The sequence below is a fragment of the Mustela nivalis genome (genome assembly GCF_964662115.1).
Source record: "Mustela nivalis genome assembly, chromosome: 13".
NCBI classification, from domain to species: domain Eukaryota; kingdom Metazoa; phylum Chordata; class Mammalia; order Carnivora; family Mustelidae; genus Mustela; species Mustela nivalis.
This window is the reverse complement of record NC_139032.1, coordinates 86,397,508-86,419,020: the sequence shown is the minus strand read 5'-3', so window position 1 is coordinate 86,419,020 and position 21,513 is coordinate 86,397,508. Positions and strand designations below refer to the sequence as shown.

The 21,513-nt window shown below is 55.0% G+C and overlaps 1 protein-coding gene and 1 long non-coding RNA gene across 3 annotated transcripts; both read right to left on the bottom strand.

The window, feature by feature from the left end:
* Positions 1-296: 296 nt before the first annotated feature.
* On the bottom strand, positions 297-14,870 carry URM1 (ubiquitin related modifier 1). 2 transcript variants are annotated; one of them, XM_082695868.1, is made up of 6 exons: positions 14,756-14,870; positions 10,525-10,595; positions 3,063-3,144; positions 2,177-2,291; positions 1,710-1,758; positions 297-1,371 (listed from the first exon to the last, which is right to left on the bottom strand). In XM_082695868.1, exons 1-5 carry the CDS (start codon positions 14,821-14,823, stop codon positions 1,732-1,734), a joined length of 363 nt encoding a protein of 120 aa, XP_082551994.1. In that variant the 5' UTR covers positions 14,824-14,870; the 3' UTR covers positions 297-1,371; positions 1,710-1,731. The 2 variants fall into 2 exon arrangements, with proteins under 2 accessions (XP_082551994.1, XP_082551995.1); XM_082695869.1 differs by lacking the exon at positions 2,177-2,291 and having other exon boundaries at positions 14,756-14,853.
* A 59-nt stretch (positions 14,871-14,929) lies between these two features.
* On the bottom strand, positions 14,930-15,330 carry LOC309846614. Its single transcript, XR_014302012.1, has 2 exons — positions 15,247-15,330; positions 14,930-15,069 (listed from the first exon to the last, which is right to left on the bottom strand). It is a non-coding gene; the product is annotated as an uncharacterized lncRNA (long non-coding RNA).
* Between the last annotated feature and the right edge of the window lie 6,183 nt (positions 15,331-21,513).

The following is a 21,513-nucleotide window of genomic DNA, read 5'->3' as shown; positions in this document are numbered from 1 at the left end:
TCTGGGGCTGCAGGCTGCAGCTGGTGGAACAAAGCCTGGTCTTGGACAAGTAGAGAAGTGTCCTGGGCCCAGACTGGTCAGCACGGACAGGCTCTGCCATCCCCTTCTCCAGATGGCCCTAGCAGACCACTCTCTCCCAGACCGTCTGTGTAGTCTGGGTTTTAACCCCTGCCCTCTTTTTGGGTGAAGGGCAGCTCTGAAAGCCCTAGGCTGAGGGCAGAGAGGTTGGACCATGGACCATGGCCGGGGGGTTCTGGGGTGCCACTGGTTTCTAAGGATGAAACTCCAGGCAAAGCTAGTAAACAACCTGGTCTTTTATTTGCCCAAGGCCAGCTGTTGCAGGCACTGAGGCCCCAAGACTTCCAGAAGGCACGGAGGGAGGAGGGGCAAACCACCCTGCCTACCAGGTGCGGCCTGCCCCCACCCTGCTTCCTGCAGGAGGTGGGAAAGGAGATGAAGCCTACATTTGTGCCATCAAGGATCTCGCCTGCTTTCAGATACTTATAAATATTCAGTTGCTGTTGAGGAGGAAACTGAGGCCCTCTGACCCCTCAGGCCTCTATGTGCCCGTCCAAGCTTTTGCCTGCTCCTCGCTCTCCCTCTCCAGAACGAGCTGCAGGCAGCCTTTTGCTGGGGGAGGGTCTTAGGAGCCCATCTGGTGGCCTGTCGGGGGGGGGGGGGGAGGCCAGCCAGGGTCAAGGGCTGGGGATGGGGGAGCAGGAGGAGGGGTGTGGTTGGGAGAGCAGCTGCTGGGAGGGGGGAGTCAGCACTGAATAGGGGACCCCAGCTGGGGTTCATAATGATATCAGTGGGGGACAGCCAGAGCCCTCTGCTGTCTAGATGGGGAAACTGAGGCAGAGACTCCTCCTATCTTGGAGAAGGGAGGGGCCTCCTATCAGCTATTCCGGTCCATTCATCTTCCCCATGAAGACACCAGAGCCCGGGAGTAGAGTGCCTTGTCAGGGGTCACTCAGTGTTTGGACTGAGACACAAGGAGTAGACGGCAGCTGGGTCACCTGGCCAGGGAGCCCCCTCCTGTTATAACAAACCAGAGGGGTACCCTCCCCCACCTCGGCTGCTGGTGGGGGAGGCAGGGCTGAGCCCGCCTGCCCCCACTCACGTGCTTGAGAAAGGCTCATTTTTAGCACCTGGCCTCTTTTCCCTGCCTGGAGGGAGCTCGGGGGACAGAGTCGGGAAGAAGGCGGCCAAGGGGGACAGGGAGACCTGGAAGCGGGGCCCCAGCGGATGTCTGACTGTGCTCTGCTCCCCACCCCACGGGAGCCTGGGCACAGAGCGGGGTCCTCAGCCGCCGTGCAGCGTGGATATGAAGAGGATGCTGTCCTGGTCCTGTAGCTGGTAGTCCAGCTCGCCCTGGCCCAGGAGAGAGAGGAGGAGACCATTAGGGGCTTCTCCTCAGCTGGCAGGAGGGGAGGGGAGGAGGGGACCTGGCCACTTTGGGAGAGGAGGAGAAAATCTACCAGAAAAATGGGGGCCCTGCACATTAACCTGCAAATCTTCAGGAAGAAGGAGAGGGCATCATCTCCCCCAGCTCCCTGCTCCTTCTTCCCTGGGGCAGGACAGTTCAGTGGCCCCGGTTTAGAAGCCAAGTGGGACAGGGGGCTAGTCAGCTATGCCCGCCGGGCCTGATGAAAGACCCAAGACTGTCCTGGGGCAGCAGTGAGGGGAGGGACGTCTCCTGAGGTACTGACCAGTAGTTCCCAGTCCGCATCGTTAATCAGCACCAGAATTCCTGGCCGCCTGTGGGAAAGAGGGTGTGAGCAGCAGGGAGGGAAGGACAGGAGGTAGTCGGCAGCAGGGGGTAGAGGCTGAGACCCTCCGGCTGGAGGACAATGTGGTGGGACCTTGTCCTCCTGAGGTTCGAATTTAAAAGCACCCAGGAAGTGGAGGGGACACTGAATCTAAAGGAAACCAGGCTAGTCATAGCCTTTGGGATGATCTGGAAAATGGGTACGAATTCCAACACCACCTCCCGGACCACAGACAACTCATTTTGATTCTCTGAGCACCAGTTTCCTCATCTGAAAATGGCACAAGTTACCCAGCCATCTTCCCAGGTCTGCGCCAGGATGAGCCGGGACGATGCGTGTTAGGCGCCTGCCCACTAGACACTATGCTGGTAACCACTAGCGGCAGCATATTTTTCCAGGGGTCTCACCTCACTCTCTGGGGCCTCCCACAGGCCTGTCCTGGAGCAGAGGCTCTCTTGGCTCCTTGGAATCAGGGAGGCTGCCCGGGGCCTCAAGCACCCACAAGCCCGAGAGCAGCCCGTCCTGGTGGAAGGCAGGGGAGGCTGACAACCGGACAGGTACCCTCCTGGCCCCTGCTCGCAATAGCCCAGGGAGCACTACTGTCCTTGGCGGCGGGGGGTGACCTCCATGACGGCCGGACCATGACCTGAGCCAGGGTTTGAATGGCAGCCTTAGCCCCGGCTGGTGACCTCTGCCTCAAGAGGATTATGACTGGGACCCACTAGTGCCTTGCCCACCTCTCTTACACATTAGGCTGCCTTCTTGCAGAAGCAGAATGACTTCCTGGCACAGGGGGTGTGCCTTTTTTCCCAGGAGGTTGGGCTAGGTCTGGGACAGGTCAAGAAGCTCTCGGCTAGGGATAGCGGTGTGCTCACCCCAGTGCACGTGTGTGTGTGCACCTGCGTGTGTGCACATGTGCACAGTGATTCCCTGGAATTTCAGACCTGTGCTCTCCAGTACGGTATCTGAGGCACTATTTGCATTTCTAGGGCTCCACAGACTCATGTGCTTAGCAGCTACTACGAGGAACAGCACAGAATACATAGCATTTCCAGCATCACAGGAAGTTCTATGGGACAACCAGAGCCCCAGACTGTCAAGGGATGCAAGGGACTGTGGGCAGCATCTTTTTCTCAGGCCTTCCTGTATGGAGAGAGTAGCTGAGGCCCAGAGATGGAGGGAGGATAATGGGGAGAACAGGACCCCGAGAAGGCTGTGGGTGAACCCAAGGATAGGGGCTCAAACCTACCCCCCCACACACCCCCCACACCCTCAGGGAAGAAAGGGACTCACACGCTGTCTCCCTGGATGAACAACTCTGGCCGCTCTTTTAGCAAATTCTTCTTGATCCAGACAAGGAGGTCCCGGATGACCCCTAGAGATGAAGGCACAGAACGAACTCGTGTCAAACCCCAACGACTCCCGGCCCCCAGAGCCTTGCCTGGATCAGAAGGAAGGGAACATGGGGCGTAAGGGGCCGCCTTGAGACCAGGCTCTCATGGCCCTGGACTTGCAGATTCCCAGAGTGAGGAAGGGGGTCAGGGGACCAGCATCCAGCCAGAGAGGCCTTCAGAGAAAGTGGTGCTGCTCAGGGCTGAAAGAGGCGACAGGCCCTCCTGACAGACGGGCTCCTGAAGAGCCTGAAGGACCCCTCCACCTTCTCTCTCCAGCCAGTCCCAGATGGGGAGGACTCAGCTTTGCTCTCAGAGGGTCTGCATAGATTTCCCTTTGTGAGGGAAGAAAAACAATTGCTGAGCCGCTAACATCAGTTAATTTCCTCCGGCAGAAGGACAGAAGGATCCTTCACCAGCCAGAGCCGCTGACAAATCACTGTCCTGCTACCCCCAGCTTCACAGAGCTCCCCCCAGGCCGGGGACGGCCACCCTGAAGAGGCACGAGGTTCAGCTTGGACACTGAGACCAGCCCGTCAGGGGTTCCAGGACAGCCACTGAGCTCTAGGCACACCGCATGGAGGTTCTGAGCCACCTGTGCCCTGATCACCTCTCCTCCCCTAGGAACAGGGTCCCAGACCCCAGCACACTGACGGCCGCCTCCATAAACTCAAGGCCCACGGCTCTCGGGCATCCAGTCCTCCAACAGATGTCCCTGAGGCTGCAGGAGGTCCTTTTCTCCCCGAGACCACTTGAGGGCTGAAGGCCCAGCCACCTCCATCCTGACTTAGTCTCCCAGAGGGGTCTGCTGTCCTGGACCCACACATGAGCAGAGCTCAGGGGTGAAGCTGGAGATGGGCCCAGGCAGCGTCTTGGTTTCTCTGCACAGAGCGACAGCCCCAACCTGCCGCTGCGGGAAAAGCTGCTTGGCCGAGAAGCTCCACTCTGCCCCAGTCTCGGCCCAGTGGTGTGTCTCCACCACAGAACTGGCCTTGGCCAGAGTTCTGGACCATTCTCCCTGACCTGCATGCCACCCTCCTGGGAGGCCGGCAGGCTGCACCCGGGATGGCCCCGTTCACTCTGCTCCGTGCCAACTTCCCCGGATCATCCGCCGGCGGAGCACAGGGCCATGGGCAGAGTGTCCAAGATCTGAGACTGCAGCCTTTCGATTGTAATTCCTGCTTTTAAACAAAGCAGATTGGAGTCCTCATGGTCCCTGGAGTGGGCAGCGGGTGCAGAGTGTCGCCTCCAACTAGCTGCAGTCCATTCGGACTCCTGGCTGGGTTCCCCGCCGAGGCCTGGTTTCAGAGGCTCCCCCTCGGCCTCCATCTTGGCACTGTCTGGTGGGCCGCCAGCCCATACATCTTGTGGCCGCTCGATACGGCCGCCGGGGTCTGACACATCCATCAGCCAACCGCGGCAGGCGGGGTTGCGCCTGTGTGTGTGGAGGAGCCGAGAGGCGCTGGGCAGTGCCTGGCCCCAGGGCCACCAGCTGCACCTCCACGGCCCCGGCTGGCCTGTACAGAATCAGGACCCAGTTGGGTTAAGGGCCCGGTCTCCTTCCAAAAGGAGGGGGCTTCTGCTCCACTCTGGGCAGGCTGGGGGAGGGGGGGGAGGGCTAGTGGTCATGTTGGGGTCATCCGAGAGATGGCACCATCATGGAGTCCCAGAGGGGTGGACTGGGGGGTGAGTCTGCTGTCGGTATAGGCTCATTTATCATGATGCTCCTCTTTGCTGAGGTCACTCCCTCCCTCCTCTGTGCCCCCCAGGCCTGCCCACATTCTTGATAGCCTGTTTCCATGGTGAGGTCTCCGTATTGTTCCCCCATGCCTGGATCTGGGGGTGGGGAGAGCTCGAACTCTTACCGCTGCTCCCTTCGCAGGGAGGCCTTGCAAGGGCCACTCGGCCTGGCCTGAAACACCCCCCCAGGGACATCTTGCTAGGCTTGCTGAGGCCCAGACAATATGCAAATAGCTTCCAAGCCAGATGGTCGGCTTCCAAAGGCGCCCAGGGGAGGAGGAAGGGTTAAGCAGAGTCGGGGACTGGTGGCTCTGGGGGATCTCCCGTTCACCTTCCCCCTCTAGGTCCTCCTGCCTTCCCACTTCCACTGAGGGTGGCTTCTCTCCTGGGATCCCATGCAGGCGTTCACAAGACAAATATTTATTGAACAACTACTATGTGCCAGGTGCTAGAAGACGGGAGACGTAGAGCCCACCCTCAGGGAGTTAACAGGCTAGCAGGGGAGACGCCACCACTGATTGAATTAGTTGCCATAAAGGCTATCTCCTTAGTGCAGGGGCAGGAAAACTATTCTGAGATGTTGGGGTTGATGCTGAGGCCTGAAGGATGAGTAGAGCGGGAGGGAGAAGCACCCCGGGCAGAAGAAGGAACACACATAAAGATCTGAGGCAAGATGGGATCGGCAGGTTCAAGGTAACAGAATGGGGAAGACAGGAAGATCAGCACGAGAGGAGGCCAGAGCAGTCGCCAGGGGCTGGACCATGCAAGGCGTGCAGGGGCCTTGAGATAGGTCTGCTCTGCAAGAGGCCTCTCCTTCCTCGTGAACGCCAAATGTGCCCCGTGTTTCTCTGGTGACACACAGTATCAAGATCCAGTTCAAATGCACGCATGACCGTTATGAACTGGAGTGTGTCCCGAGGACCCGGCACTGGCCCCCAGCACACAGCACCGAGTCTCGTGATGTCCGCTGACACGTGGACAACTGCAGAGCGGGGAGGAGAGGTTGAGAACCCAGACAGTCCTGGTTCTGGGTTTGAGCTATTACTTCCTGTGCACGAGAGATCCCCCAGAGCCACCAGTCCCTGACTCTGCTTAACCCTTCCTTGGCCACGGGGTTCTCTGAGCCTCAGCTTCCTTCCCTGGGAAGTGGGAAGGGGAAGAATGCCAATAACAGGGGTACCGTGAGGACCATGTAAGACGACCCACATGGGGCTCCCGGCACCTCCGTGCCGTAATCGTTCTGTGATCCAGAGGAGAAACCTGTACCCTTTGCCCTCTCCAATGTCCTGAGCTTCTGCAGGCTCTGCGCAGGCCCCTGGCCCCCTGCGGATTCTGTCTGGGCAGCCTGGCAGGTGGGGTTCACTCATTGGCTAGCTCTGGGACTGGCTGGGGCTTTCCAGGGGACCCATGACCTTGCCATCAGAAGCAGGAAAGGCAATGCAGGAATGGGGGGATCAGGAATGGTGAGGGGGCCCCAGACACTGGCCTTCCCTCCATTTTATTTAATTATTTATAAAAATCGTTTTATTGATTTATTTTTTTCAAGTAACCTCTATATCCAACGTGGGACTTGAACTCACGACCCCAAGATCAAGAGTCTGATGTTCTGCTGACTGAACCAGCCAGGTGGCCCCTTGCCTCCGTTTTGGATGTTCAGAGCCCTAACAAGCTCCCTGACAACCCAGACGGAAGGAATCCCATTCTGAGGCTGAGGCGGACCCAGAACACAAGCGCCAGATGAGCACCCAATATGAGGTCTCCGGTGAGGAAGCCTGGCCCGAGCCCTCAGCCGCTGCTCTGCGACAGGGTGGCCAAGGCCTGGGCTTCTGGAGCCAGGAGACCCTGAGCTGCTTGTTGCCAGATGCCCTGGGCAGTAAGTCACCCCGCCTTTCAGTCTCAGGGTCAGCCTCTGACTAATGGGGACAGCAACCCAAACCTCAAAACATTGCTGGTTCAGGCACAAGGCAGCAGCAGGCCCCGTGGAGTGTCCAACACACCTGACAATGTCCATTTGGCCACAGTGACTCAAGGCTCCTTACCCTCTTGGCTGACAGCTGTCGGCAAAGGGGCACCATGTACATCACTCTTAGGAAGCACCTACAGAAACTCCTGCCAGGACTGCCCGCTCCAGTAGACTGTCCTTGTCTGGGGATACTGACCCTCCACTGTGGCAGGGCTCCTCCACCGGTGTCCATCCTAGCTTCTAAGGCTGAAAAGGTCTTATCTATTATTGAACCCCAACTGCAAGAGACCCACATCCAGCCTCTCTTGGACGATCTCCAGGGAGAGCTTTTCTCCTAACCAGAAATCTGTCTTCCTGACACTCCCCGCAAGGAGCCTTGCTGGTCCATGGCGACGACACCAACAAAAGCGGCCCCTCTTCCCCACGCCACTCAGATCTGGGAGAGCTGGTTCCCCTAAGTCTTCTCCTCCATAAGGTTAAACTGCTCCAGTTCCCACCAAGTCCACCAGGCTCCAGGCTCTTCTGGGAGCCCACCCCAGGCCTTAGCTGAAAAGGGAGAAGAAAGAGCAGGGATGGGGGGCGTAGAGGAGAAGAGAGGGTAGAGGGAACATCAGAGGGTCCATTTACAAGTGAATGGGGCTAAGAATGGAGCAGTTTGTGGGCTAAACTGGCCTCAGAAGGAGGTTTACAGATGTGCAGGGGACGCTCCTCATTGTTTAATTAAGCAGAAAGTGGATCTTTTCAAAAGCAATTTTGCACAGGGACTGGGAGGGGCTGGGGGAGAGGAGGGGTGGGGGGGAGGGATCGGCAAACAGGCCCCAGAGCAGAGAAAGGAACAGCTGGCCCCAGAGAGGCTGTGAAATGCATGCTAAGCAGTTTAAAGCGCCGGGAGCTCCAGCTCCCAGGCCAGCCACCCTGCAATACAAAGACAGGGCAGAGGGAGAAGGGCAGGGAAAGGTGAGGCCTGGTGTCTCCTCCTGGGGACCAGGGCAGGTAAGGCCCACACAGGGACAGTCAGTCTGTCTCCCCTGCCGTTTTGGGTTTGCTCCAGGCCACTGACCCATCACAGGCTGGGAGCCTTGCACTGAAGAGACCTTGATGCCTAAAAACCGGCCCCCAGTGGCCACAATGTCCGAAACTGATGGCGCCGACCAACCCCTGCCAATCAAGGAGATGGCCTGTTCCTCAGAGATGGCTGTCAGGACGTCCCCCTCGATAAGCACACTTCTCACCAACGACACATCCTCACGTCCAGAATTGTGTGCTCAGATCTGGAAACAACTTTTCTGAACTGTGGCTGTGCAACGGGTAACCAGCTCAAAAAAAGACTAACTCTGGCCCGACGGCCCGTTTCACAGATGGGAAAAAAGAGACCCACAGAAGTTAGGGATCTGCAAACATGTACTGCCGGAGCTCCTCGGGCAGGCTCGCCCCCTTCGGTCTTGCCCATCCTCTTTTCCCAAGTTGGCTGGGTTAGAAGCTCTCCCCTGGCCCGGGACCCAGGGCCCTGGAGTCCCCTTGTTTGTGAGACTTGTCTCAATCCATAATCTTATGGTTGCTATTTTCTCTGCCGGAGTCTCCAAGACCTGCTTGGCCAAGTGGCAGCCCCTGGGCTGGGAAGGCTGCCAGGCGACAGAGCTGGGCACGGGCCGGGGGGAAGAGTGAGACTCTGCTGGCGGCACCCGCTGGGCTCCTGTGTGCCAGGGTGATGCCTGGCAGCTGCCAGCCGGCTCTGCGGCTGCGCTGTGACCTACGCCTCTGGGCACAGCAGGGCAAACACGGGACCAGGGATGGAAACCCACAGCCAAGGGCCCAGAGACTAAGTCAAGGGGCCATTTCAGCTTCTCCCATGCCTGCTTCTCTGCCACCCCAGAGGTGGGAGGGAGGCCCCAGCTACCTGCTAAGCAGTGGAGGAGGAGGAGAGGTCAGCCACCTGGGTCTCAGCCCCGCCTCCCTCCTCAGATAGCTCTGGACAGGTCTCTCTCTCTGAGGTTTGGTTTCCTTGATCATATATAATAGCTACTGGGGTCATCACAAAAATTAAAGTAAGTAGCTGTTGAAGGCACGAGTGAGCGAGCGAGCGAATGAAAAGTGCAGAAACCAGAAAGTACACTGCGGCGTGAGACGTCATGGGACTCAGGGAGTTCGTCGCACCGTGCGAGGACTTCGGAGACCCTGAAATCGGGTTCTAAATCCCAGCTCAGCTGTTTAAATAACTGCATGGTGTGGACTAAGATGACCCTTGACACCTCTGAATTGGGGTTTCCAGTTGTTTTAAATGGGAACAGTAATGGTGGCCACCATCTAAGAATCTGTGACAACTACTTGCACAAGCAACTAGGGCTGTGCCTGCCAAGCCCAACAGCCCGTGGTCCTCATCACACTGGCCCTTCTTCCGTTCCCGGACTGAAGGCCACCCTGAGGCCGCTGACCTGGAGGCCCTCACAAGAGCCACCCCCTCTGCCTGGAAGGGGCCCCCTGCACCTCTGCTCTCCCTCCCAACTTATCAGGCTGGCTGCTTTCTACCCTTCGGGCCTTCACCTCAAAGTCACCCCCTCAAGGCCTTCTCTCACCACGTGTTCTCCTTCGAAACACCTGTCTGCTTTCCTCACGCCAATGCCCACCACATGCGGTGTCTCCTGGTTTGCAGCCTGCCTCCACTTCCGCTACATTCCATGCAGGGCAAGAACCATGAGTGTTTTGCTTACCACCGTGTGCCCAGCAGCTAGCACTGTGCCTGATACAAAAAGGCACCAGAACAAGATCTGGCAACCACAGCCTCGGAGTGAGCACATTTTCCAGCTCTGGCCCACGGCGGCCGTTCAGCCACTGGACGAATGACAGCGGCTGGAGTCACTAAGCCTGGGGACGACCGCGCCATGCGAACGCAGGGGAAATGAATCCTAACTCCTGGGGCTGCCAGGGCTGCCAAGCACCTCTGGGGTTGCGATGCCCAGGCTCCTGCCTCTGGGCTACAGGGACATGGACCTAGCTGGACGCCTGCAGGTTACCTCTTCGAACCCCACCCCCCAGCGTGAAGGCAGGAACTGGCTCATATTCGCTTGTCTCCCCGGTGCCTGGCTCCTAGTCTGTCACACAGGAGGTGCTCAGTACATACTTGCGGAAGGAAGATGAACGAGTGTTCGGATGGACAAATGAAAAAACCCCACTGTGTCCCTTAGTTGATGTCCCTATCCTCTCCGCTGGATACTTTCCGCCTCATCGAAATCCTCTCACCATGTGAGCCCATCCACACTGTTCCATCCTTGCTAAAGGGGACTCCCTTCAGCGAGGACACCACTCTGCTTGCCATCGAATAACAACGGAGACGCATGCTATAGCTTTTAGCGCGTAAGGACTTCCGTCCCTACCGCATAGGGAAGGACACTAACGCTCAGAGAGGTGAGGCTCCGCCGGGCCTGAGGTTTTAAGGAGATCCAGACTCCAGTCTGTCTGAATAAAGAACCTGCATCTATAAGGACTAAGCTACGTTATGTTCCTCCTGCAAAGCGGGCTCATCCCAGAGAGCACGGGGGAAGGGTACTCTGGTGCTATCTCTTCCTTACTCTCCTCCCACTGGCCAGGGATAGCCTACCCGTTCCCTCTGGCACAGGACCTGCTCAGTGGCCCCCAGAGAGGGGCTCGGGAAGCGCATACTCACAGGGCTCCTCCTGTCCAGGTAAGGTGACCTGATGTTTCTTTACGCCGTCAAAAAGGAGCTCCGCGCCGCCTCTGCAAAGGAGGGCCAGAGAAAGACAACCAGGTGAGCTCCTGCAAAAACCCAGCCGAGACTGAGAACTGAGGAGGGAAGGGGCTGACATGAGAAGCCCAAGAGATGCACAGACCAAGGCCCAGGGACAGCTCAAGTACAAATACAACGATGTGACTGAGTCGCACACGTGACTTCCTGATGTGGACAAGGGGGATGTAAATAATTTCTACCAATGATCAGGCACCCAAGTTTGCAGAGTGTCATTTTGACTCTTCTGCTTTCTCAAGAGGCAGCTCAGTATATGGGTGTGGGCACAAGCTTTGGAGCCCTTGCCCTGAGATGGAGACCACGCGCCACCTCTACCTGATGCCCAGACCCCGGGCACGTGACTTTGTGTTCCCAAGCCTCAATCTCTTTCTATCTACACAAATGTTGAGGAACCAGCATCAGACATGATAGAGACCCTGTGTGTTGAAGGGTTTCCGCTGGCCAGGGGTGGGTCTGAAATGTCTCTGCTTGTGCCACTCACTGCTGGCCTGGTGGGCACACCACAGTGCTGCAGGCTGAGACTCCACAGGGCTGAGCAATGACTCTGCCATTTACTAGAACTCTCTCCATCTCATTTCATCCGCAGGGCATCCCAGGTAAGGAGAAAGGGAGGCAAACATTATCAGTTCCATCCAGTGGAGAAGCAGACCGACGCCCAGAGACGTTAACGGCCTTGTCCAAAGTCATACAAGCAGTGGCTGAAGTAAGATCTAAATTCCAACTGATTTCTGCTCAGCCCCAGCAACTCTGGCAGAAAGAAAACCAGACTCCGCAAAGGTCAGAAAGCCTCTTGAAGGCAGATCTTGGTTCACTTCTGTATGCCAGGACCCGGCCAAGGGGAAGCTGGGACACAGAGATGACTGGAGCCAAGTCCAGAAGCTGCGGCTTACGATGAGGACACCAGGGCTCTTTCAATGCCCCATAGTGCGTCTTCCTCTGGGTCTCCTGATTCCCATCTCAGACTTCACGTGGATCTTAACTGAGAAGGCCTTAACAGACTTGTGATGGATGTGACGCTTCCCACCCCGCCACCCTTTCCCAATTTCAGAGAACAGAGATGTCCTGAGACAGTCCACTGGGAGGCAAAGGCAAGGCAAGCATTGTCATGGGGGAAACATGGGGCGACTGTCATCTAAACAAGGTCACGCTTTGTTGATGCAGAAATGTGGAGGGGGAGAGGAGGCCCATCTGTGGCCGCGCGCAGGGCCATTTCAGCTGCAGGCCTGCACAGAGCCTCCATTTATCCCCTTCCAAGAGCCTCGTTCTCTCCTGGGTGGGGGCTGGCACATGCAGCAGCTGGGGTGGGGGAGGGTGACAGGCAAGGGGCTTAGGAGTTGGGGGTCAGAGAAGAGGGGTGGGAACTGGAGGCACTGGGACCAAGGCAAACAACCAAGAGTGGCCAAACCTGGTGGTACCAGGCTCAGAGGCCAAGGCTGTTTTTCCTTTGCAAGCGGAGAATGGAAGAAGCAGTCTCGCTCAGAGTGACCTGTCACCACTGGGTTCACTGGGCCCCCAAGGGAGGGGTTGGCATTTCTACTGCCAGCGCATCTGGAGGGGAGGAAGGTGAACACCCAGCCTCTGGAGAGATTCAGGAAGGCAGGCAAGGGGCCTGTTTTGGTCACAGAAGAGAACCAAAGCCAGACATTCTGATGTCCTCCAGGGTCTTCTGTTCAAACTCAGCTAGGGAGTTACATCTGAAGCTACTTCATCTTCCCTCTCCCCCTAATTCCTGATGGGAGTGTTTGCTGGTACTAGTGGCTGGTACAGATGATCCCCAAACTGCCCTCACTGTTTCTAGCTTATCTCCATCAGCTCATCTCATGTATTTTTTGTTTTGTTTAATTTCCCTTCTACCTGCTAGACTATAAGCTCTGCCTAAAACAGGGTCTGACACACAGTAGGCACTCAAGAAATATTTGCCGAATAAATGAAAATGCCCATTTCTCCTTCTCTGGCCTCGATGGCCCTACCTCCCTTTGCCAACACTGACCAGTCTCAGGAAGAAGGAAAAGGGATGATAATCTCACATCTGGACTGCAGGGACACACAACGCGTCTCCACTGCATACTTTGAATCTTGTGTGATAGGAGAAGATATGCTGCTCAGGACAGTTCAGGAAGCACAACATAGGATGGCAGAACTGGTTCCTGACAAGAGAGTGAAAGGTGTGAGAGGTCTTATAGAGAGTCTATCAAAGCTGGTGGGACTGACAGAACCACATCTGCTCAGGGGAAAGAGGCAAAATCCTAACTAGACTCTTCAAGGACCAGAGTGGCCCTCAAGAGACAGAAGGGAGAGGATGATGGGCAAGGCAGTTTCTTTGCAAATCTGCTCAGGTTCACAGTGACGGGTGAAGGAAATCCACTAAGAAATGTAGATAATGAAAGAGAAGCTAAGGGTGAAACATGCACTGGGACAAAGAGAGAAGGAAACTGGGTTTGGCATACATCTTAGACAGTCCTGCTTCCTGAGAAAGTGCCATTCTCCTGGGATGCTGTGTCAGTGACAGGAGGTGTTGGGAGATGGGGAGACAGGGTAGGAAAGTTGCGGGGCTCACTCTTGCTCTTAGGGGTGAGGGAGGCTGAAGCTAGAGATATTTAGGCTAAAAAAAGAGTTAATTAAGTTAGTCTGTAAGCTCTGGAAGGCGGGGGCCATATCTTCCTCATAGTAGGACTGACCACTGCTGCCAGCACAGTACCTGGCAGACACATTCCTGATGAACAAATACCATGTCTGACTCAGTAAGAATGAAAGGTAAGCGCGCTCCAGATAAACCTTAACACTGGCAGCCTGCAGCTTCTCCCTTTTCAGGAGAGGTCAGAACAGCAGGGATCCTCCTAGAACATCCAAGCCATGAGGCCTGGAGTAGGGTGGGGTGTATAGCTGAGCCAAGGGTTAGTGAAGCGAAATAGACCGGAGGCCAGACCAGGATCGTTCTCACTGGACCCATGGGGCCAGACAATATTGTCAATTAAAACACAGTTAACATTCATGAGACTACTCCCTTATTCTAACGGACAGAAACACTGAACACTGGAGGACATGGACAGAGTTCTATTTATCTTTGTATCCTCAGTGCCTGGCTCACTGCCTGGCACATGATAGGCACTCAATAAATAGTTACTGAATGGACTATCCAATGAAGGGAAAACATGAAAGAAACTGCGGGCACCCAATGGAAGGAAAGGCATTTACGGGTAGAGGTTTTAGATTCCCGTTTCAGACTTCCCCTTTCATATAAGCCTTGGCTTGTTTATCTTCACACACACGTGCACACACACGTGCACACACACATCTAGTCCTGGCTTTTCCCATGTGACCCTAATTCTACCACCCATCTATTGGGTCTCAGTGTCTTTGCCATTCACTCTAAGCTCTGTGGTCTTTCTCAGCTCTGAAATTACACGACAAATCTGTCTGTAAAGGACAGAATATTGGCTTGAGGAGACTTTCTCCCTGATCTGGGTTTCTTCAGCTGCTGGTGTGTGCCCCAATCCCACTCCTCTCGTTTCACGCATGCTGTACTGTCAACTTAGCCTCCTCCACTGTGCTCTTTATTTATCCCCATATTTCCACCTGACTCAAGATCTGCAGAAGGCTATCAGCAAGTTTATCCTGAAGATCCTGAAAGGGCTTCAGGTCTGTTTAACACTCCCAAATCTTGAAAAAGAGAAGGAGTCCCGTTTGGGCTACATATCCCAAGAGAAACAGGTTCTAGTAACCGTGCAAGAAACTGCTGTCCAGGGGAAGAAATCTGGGGGTGAAGGGTGATCCTTCTCGGTTCTAGGAGCTCAGATGCCAGACACACGGGCCTGGTCCAAAACGGGATTATCAAGGAAGGTAAGGAGGCCGCCAGCTAACCGTCACGCTTAGTGGGTCCGGCAAGGCACAGGGCACTGAGGAGTGCCCAAAGGGCACCTCCACGCCTGGGCTTGCGCCTCTATTCCCGGACATACGGCCCCGTCGCCAAGGGAGACCGAGCCTCTCAGACTCTCCGAGGCGGGTGGCGTAGCTCTGGGAAGGCGCCGGGAGCCTCAGCGATTCGGTCGTGACGGGGCCCAAAGCAGAGGGAGGGGAGTTCCGGCCCGACGACTTCAATCCATCCCCACGGCGCCCCAGTTCTGCGACTCACCCGAACTCCACCTCCACTGACAAGGGCGCTGCCATGTTGAGGAAGCCGAGCTCACAGGAAATTCCCATCAACTTCCGGCGCTCCCGCCTCACTTCCGGTCGCTGTGGACGGAAGAGGCGGCACCCAGGGAGCCATCCTCCGCAGCTATTGGAGGAAGGCCGGGAGCAAGGACCCGAGCCGGGTAGGTCCCGGCGCTGCTGGAGGCTGTTGTCTTGGTCTCCTTCTGCCTTTTAGTGAGGGTTTCAGCGGGCTGGGGGGACGGCGGTTTGTGCGAGCCACAACGTGGCGGGAGCCCGGGCATCTTCGCACAGAACCTGTGAGCCACGTTACAAATCTCTCTTAGGTCCGCACAGCGCTTGGGGAGCACATCCATTCGTCTTGACTTGAATTACAAGTGACTGCAAATCTTTATTTCCAGCCCAGCAATCTCTCCTGAGCTATTGAGTCGCTGTCCATCCGCCCCTTTGGTTATCGATTTGGGTTTTACTCACTCAATAGATATTTCTTGCCGGTCCTCCGTGCACCAGTCATCTTGGTGACTGCTATCGGTGCAGTGGTGAACGCGGTGGGCGAGGTTCGTGCCCTTAGGGCATTCACAGGCTAGTGGGCGAAGATAGCTGTAATCAAATAAACGAACTAATCATACTAATAAATATAAAATCTCAAACCGGAGGAAGTGATCTGAAGTGACACGAACTTCAAAAAAGAAAACACACTGGGCTGGATCCGAACTGCGCCCCAAAGCCTCAATAAAGTAGGTGGATGTGAGGGGTAGAGAAACCTCTGGGAGCATTCCAGTAAGGAGAACAGAAGATGCAAAGACTCTGGGTGGGAGACCGTGCTGGAGCACCCCAAGAAGGGAAATAGGAAGTTGAGGGAAGCAGAAGGCATGGCGAGAGATGAAGCTAGAAAGGGGGCAGGGGCCAAATCATACCTTGGGAGCCAGGTAAGAATTTCAGTCTCTGTTCTAAGAGCAGTGGGAGGTCTTTGAAAGGTTTGGGGGAAAGGGGTGACATTTGAACTATGTTTTAAAATATGCTTACCTGGGGCACCTGGATGGCTCAGTCCGTTGAGCATCTGACTTAATTTCAGTTCAGGTCATGATCTCAAGATCCTGAGATCCAACCCGAGTAGGGCTCTGAGCTCAGCACGTGTCTGCTTCAGATTCTCACTCTCCCTATTCCTCTGCCCCTCTCCCCACTCATGTGCAGTCTCTCTTAAATAAATAAATCTTTAAAAACAAAAACAAAAAACTAGGGGCGCCTGGGTGGCTCAGTCATTAAGCATCTGCCTTCAGCTCAGGTCGTGATTCCAGGATCCTGGGATCGAGCCCCGAATTGAGATCCCTGCTCAGTGGAAAGCCTGCTTCTACCTCTCCCACTCCCCCTGCTTCTGTTCCCTCTCTTGCTGTGTCTGTCTCTGTCAATTAAAAAATAAATAAAATCTTTTTAAAAAGAAAAAAAAAACTAAAAAAGTAAAATAAAATATCCTTATTTGCTGCAGTATAAATGGTTTGAAGGAGAACAAGGAAGATGGGAGGCCACTAGAGCTGGTTACAAAAGCCCAGGGGAGAATTGGAGTAACACAAATGTCCCAGGGTGTCTAAACCACACTTCCAAATTGAACTCAGCATTGGTAGCCTACAGTGGGGTAGCCTGATGGTCAATGGTGGAATGATATAATGGTTAAGGGCAAGGAGTTCAGGGCGCCCACCTGGCACAGTCAGTTAGGCTTTTGATTTTTTGGCTTTGGCCGTGATTTCGGAGTTGTGAGATTGAATCCTGGACCAGGCTCTGTGCTCAGCAAGGAGTTGGCTTGAGATTCACCTCCCTCTGGCCCTCTCCCAACTCATTCTCTCTTGCACTAGTAAGTAAAATCTTAAAAAAAAAAAAAGGGGGGGGGGACGCCTGCATGACTCAGTGGGTTAAAGCCTTTGCCTTCAGCTCTAGTCATGATCCCAGGGTCCTGGGATCGAGCCCCACTTCAGGCTCTCTGCTCAGCAGGGAGCCTGATTCCTCCTCTCTTTCTGCCTACTAGTGATCTCTATCTGTCAAATAAATAAAATCTTTTTTTTTTTTTAAGATTTTATTTATTTGTCAGAGACAGAGGGAGAGAGAGCGAGCGAGCACAGGCAGACAGAGAGGCAGGCAGAGGCAGAGGGAGAAGCAGGCTCTCTGCCGAGCAAGGAGCCTGATGTGGGACTCGATCCCAGGACCCTGGGATCATGACCCAAGCCGAAGGCAGCTGCTTAACCAACTGAGCCACCCAGGCGTCCCAAATAAAAAAAAATCTTAAAAAAAAAAAAAAAAAAAAAAAGCAGCAGCTAGGCATTCACCTGCCAGCTTTATACCCAGGTCCCACCACTTCTGTTTTCTTTTCTTTTTTTTTTTTTTTTAAGATTTTATTTATTTATTTGACAGACAGAGATCACAAGTAGGCAGAGAGGCAGGCAGAGAGAGAGAGAGAGAGGAGGAAGCAGGCTCCGTGCAGAGCAGAGAGCCCGATGTGGGGCTTGATCCCAGAACCCTGGGATCATGACCTGAGCCAAAGGCAGAGGCTTTAACCCACTGAGCCACCCAGGCACCCCTAGCTGTTTTCTTTAAGTAGGTCTCTTAACTTACATGTTTGTGCCTCAGTTTCCTCATCTGTAAAATAGGGATAACAACAACCCCTAACTCAGGGTTGTAGCAAGGACTAACTGAGTTCTAGGCACATGGCTCCTTCCCTAAACTAGGTCCTCCCCTCTGTTCCCCATTTCAAGGATATGACTACCATCCACTGAAACATTCAAGCAAGAAACTTTGGACATTGTTCTTAATTCTCTCCCATATTCAAATCACCGATTTGGATTCATCTCCTGTCTAAGCTGATTTTGCAACCCGCCCCCTCCCCCAGTCTTCCACACCACCAGCACCCGGCAACCTGTACCTGTGGCTCTGCCTGCCTCCCATCTCCCTCATTCTGGCCTTGACTTCAGTGTACAGTTTGACTCCATGGAGAACCCTGAGCCATTTCAATCTATTCGGCACAGTTCCAGGGCACTGGCAAAGTGAGGACAAATGAGACAGAGCCCTGGTCCTCAAAGGGCACAAAGGAATCCTGCGGTAAATGGAAAGGCCCCACGTGTACCACGCTGTGCGGGCTGGTCACCTTCCCTCTTTGGAACTGAGTTTCCCCAATCTTTAAAGAAGGTTGGGGCCCAAATGATCTAAGGTACTTTCAGCAAAAATATTCTAAGATTCTTCCATTAGACCCAGCTCCTGCAGGGCAGAAATCTTGCTTGATCCCTCTTTGATCCTTGGCTTGAGGTAAGGAGTTTTGTAATCGTACGGGTTTGGTTAAGTGCAGGATGAGAGTGAGTGAACACATACCACTCCCCACTCAAAGTCATTCACTGGCTTCTTTTTGCCAACAAGATAAGGGCCTTCCTAGAAGGTGTTCAGAGCCCTTGAGCCTCTGATCTCAGCTCACCCTCTATGCACTGAGTATCCTCTCATCCTGGGAACTGTCCCCTCCTGGGGCTGGAACTCGAGAGCTAGGGAGCATTTGAAGGGTGCCAGCCATCTGACAAACATTCACTAAGCGCCTATTAAGTAAGTGCCAGGCCCAGTGCTGGTGCTGGGAACACAACAGTGAAAAAAACCAACAGGTCCCTGCCCTTCTGGGGCTGTTCTAGGAGAAGATACAGATGTAAAAACGGACCATGTAGTGTGATCAGTGTTCTAAAGGGGGAGGATAGGGCCCTGGGGGAGCTGGAGGAGGGCCCTAACCCAGCACTGGTATCAGGGTAAGGCTTCCCCAGAAATCACATCTAAGCCCAAATCCAAAGGAATGGTAGGTGGGAGGGGTCACCTAGGAAGAGGGCATCTTCTCCCATCTCAACAGACAGGGATTCCTCTAGCTTCTTGCTTAGTCCCAGAGATGGGAGTTCCCTTCTGGGTAAATCAGCCTGTTCTAGGGGTGCCTGGGGGCCTCAGTCTGGGTGATCATCTGCCTTCCATTCAGGTCGTGATCCTGAAGTCCCTGGATCAAGCCCTATGGCCTCTGCTCATCAGGGAGTCTGCTTCTCCCTCTCCCTCTCTCTCAAATAAAAGTTAAAACCATCATCATTACCATCATCAGCCCATGTTGTGAATGCCTGGGTCTCAGAAAATCCTTCTCCTGACCTGAAGCCTACCCCACTCAACCTTTTTTTTTTTTTTTAATTTTTTAAAATTTTTTTATTTAACAGAGAGCACAGGTAGGCAGAGAGGCAGGCAGAGAAGGGGAGGGAGGAAGCAGGCTCCCAGCTGAGCAGCGAGCCCGATGCAGGGCTTGATCCCAGAACCCTGGGATCATGACCTGAGCCGAAGGCAGAGGCTTAACCCACTGAGCCACCCAGGCACCCCTACCCACTCAACCTCTTAATTAGTAACAATATTAGTTTAACATAGTCATTCCAGGAATGTTTATTGAATGCCCGCCTCACACCTGCCAGGTGCGGTACCTGCACTGCCTGACAGCTCATGGGACTACTCTCATCCCCATTTTCCAAACGAGAAAATCGAGGCTCAGAACCCCTAAGTGTCAGGCCTCAGGCCCAGGTTGTAGCGCCTTCAGCATCACTGACCCCAGGAGCCTCCCGTTGGGTCCGGATCACCCAAATGCCTTCCCTGGGATCGATGCAGAAGAAGGGCTTAGGCCCCATCCCCAGTCCCCTCCAGCAGTCCGGCCAGCCCGGGCGTTGGCCTCCAGCCCCTCAGAAGCAACCCGGGAGACAATGGCAGGGTCTGCAGGGGGAGCCGAGGGCGCGGGGGGCCCCCCTGCCCGCTGCCCTTTGTCTTCCCGCCTGCTCCCCTCGTGCGCCCCGGGAGGCTGGGAGGCGCCTCTCGCAGGCTTCCTCCTCCCATTCTTGTGCTAATTGGGTGTCAAGCTGAGATCAGTGAGAAAGAAATCCGCCCAGGCTCGGGTTAAACTGCCGCCAAAGACGAGGGCTGAGTCCGGAATATCATTAGGCTTGGAGGAAGCAGGGCCCCCTCCTCGGGGGGGAGGGGCCAGCCATGCATTCAGGCCCCTTTGAAAGTCACTTGGTCACCCCCTCCCTTACAGCCACCGCCTCAATGGGCCCCTCGGAGGTATTTAACCTTCTTCCCAGGGATTGAAACTGATACTCCAAGCACTGGCCTGGTCGGCCACTTGTCCGTCCTGAGGGCGGTAGGACCTCCGGGGATGTTCGAGGCGGGCGCGTTCCAGCCTCCCCCTGGCGCTGTGGCAGATGGCAATATTGAGGCTCGGGGAAGGGGGTTTGTAGCCCAGCGCTGCCATTCATGGCCTCTGTGATCTAGGGAGAGATTTTGCCTCCCTGAGCCTCAGATTCCTCATCTGTGGAATGGGGATGAAAACAGCAGCTGCTTTGTGGTATGGATTTCAAGAACCGAGGCACAGAGCACGTTGCAAAGCGCCTAGCACAGAGGAGGGTCTCCATTCGAGGTGGCCATTAGCCAAGTCTAAGGAAGTGGGTTTGACCCGATGCAGGGACCTCCTAGCCTGGCCTGGTCTCCAGAAGCGCACGCAAGGACAAGTGCCCACAAAGGGCTCGTTTATCATATCTTCCTTCAGCTCTGCCCCACACTCCCCTGCAGCCTCCCTGCTCGCCACGCACTCCCAGGCCTTTTGTCTGGGACACTCTTCTCTCCCCAGTTTTGGATACCTCTTCCTTGAAAACCTCGCTGACCAGGAAACAGGGCTGCCCGCCTCACCGGGGTGCTGGGTTAATAGAGGTACAGCTAACACCACACACACTCTGCCTCTTCACTCGCTAGCTCCCTCTCTCCGTCCCGTCTGCTCCCTGGTCTGTCTTGCTCAAACCCTGCACCGCCTCTGCCGCACCCCTCCCCCCCCTCTCCCTACCCCGCCTTTACAGTCGGCTCCATAGATGAACTTACAGGACACTTTGTAAACCATGAAACACCATATAAATGTCAGGAAACGCCCAATAAGCAGTAGCTGCCGTTAACTTCACAAGCACACACTGAGATCTGCTGCGTGTGCGTGGTGACTCACAAGGCTGTGGTGAGGATGATCAGAGGCAGATGGGCGAGCTCCCAAGGCCCTTCAAGGGGGTTCGGGGGATCGGTGTGGAGGTGGTCAACTCAGGCCTAGTCTGGGGTCTTAACACCTGAATATAGATCTTTTTAAAATCTTGTAACTGCTATGTACTGAGCAGACATCAGCACGAGACCGCATGTTAAGAGACCTCCAGGCACAACGCAAGCTCAGTTATCCTAGAGCTCCATTTACAGGCTTAGCCTGGCAGCTTGAACATCTGCCTGTTCAAGCTGAGGCTTTTAACTGCCACTCTATACTGCCTTTTGGTGACTGTGCTCAACCTCAAGGAAGGGATGGGGCTCCCTGAGTTGGGGGCGCTATCCCATTGGGAAGCACTCAGGGCTAAGGGTAAAAGAAACAAAAAGCCACACTGTCAGCCAGGTCTTCGAAGTCTGATTCTAGTCCATGAAAGCCTTGACACTGGCGCTGTGGACTGGGTACCTGCCTGGGCCTGAGGTGGGATTCACAGCCCCTCCTTCCGCTGTCTGGAGGCTCAGTGGTTAAGGACCAAGATGGCATTCTCCAGGCTCTGCCTGCCCTCTACTGGTCACACTAGGACACTGCAGCCATGACTGCCAACCCCCTCCACAACCCCCTCCGCACCACTCTGCAAGGACTCCAGCTCTACCCCCCATTTTCCCCCAAGGGCAGAATCAGATTCCTCTGTCTTT

What these genes read in the sequence shown, in the direction of transcription:
- URM1 (XM_082695868.1), bottom strand. Translation starts at nt 14,823, where the DNA reads ATGGGAATTTCCTGTGAGCTCGGCTTCCTCAACATGGCAGCGCCCTTG. An exon ending in TCAGTGGAGGTGGAGTTCGG is followed by an intron (nt 10,596 to 14,755) that starts GTGAGTCGCAGA and finishes CCTCCTTTGCAG; the next exon opens with AGGCGGCGCGGAGCTCCTTT. An exon ending in GGGAGGCCCCAGAGAGTGAG is followed by an intron (nt 1,759 to 2,176) that starts GTGAGACCCCTG and finishes TCTTTCCCACAG; the next exon opens with GCGGCCAGGAATTCTGGTGC.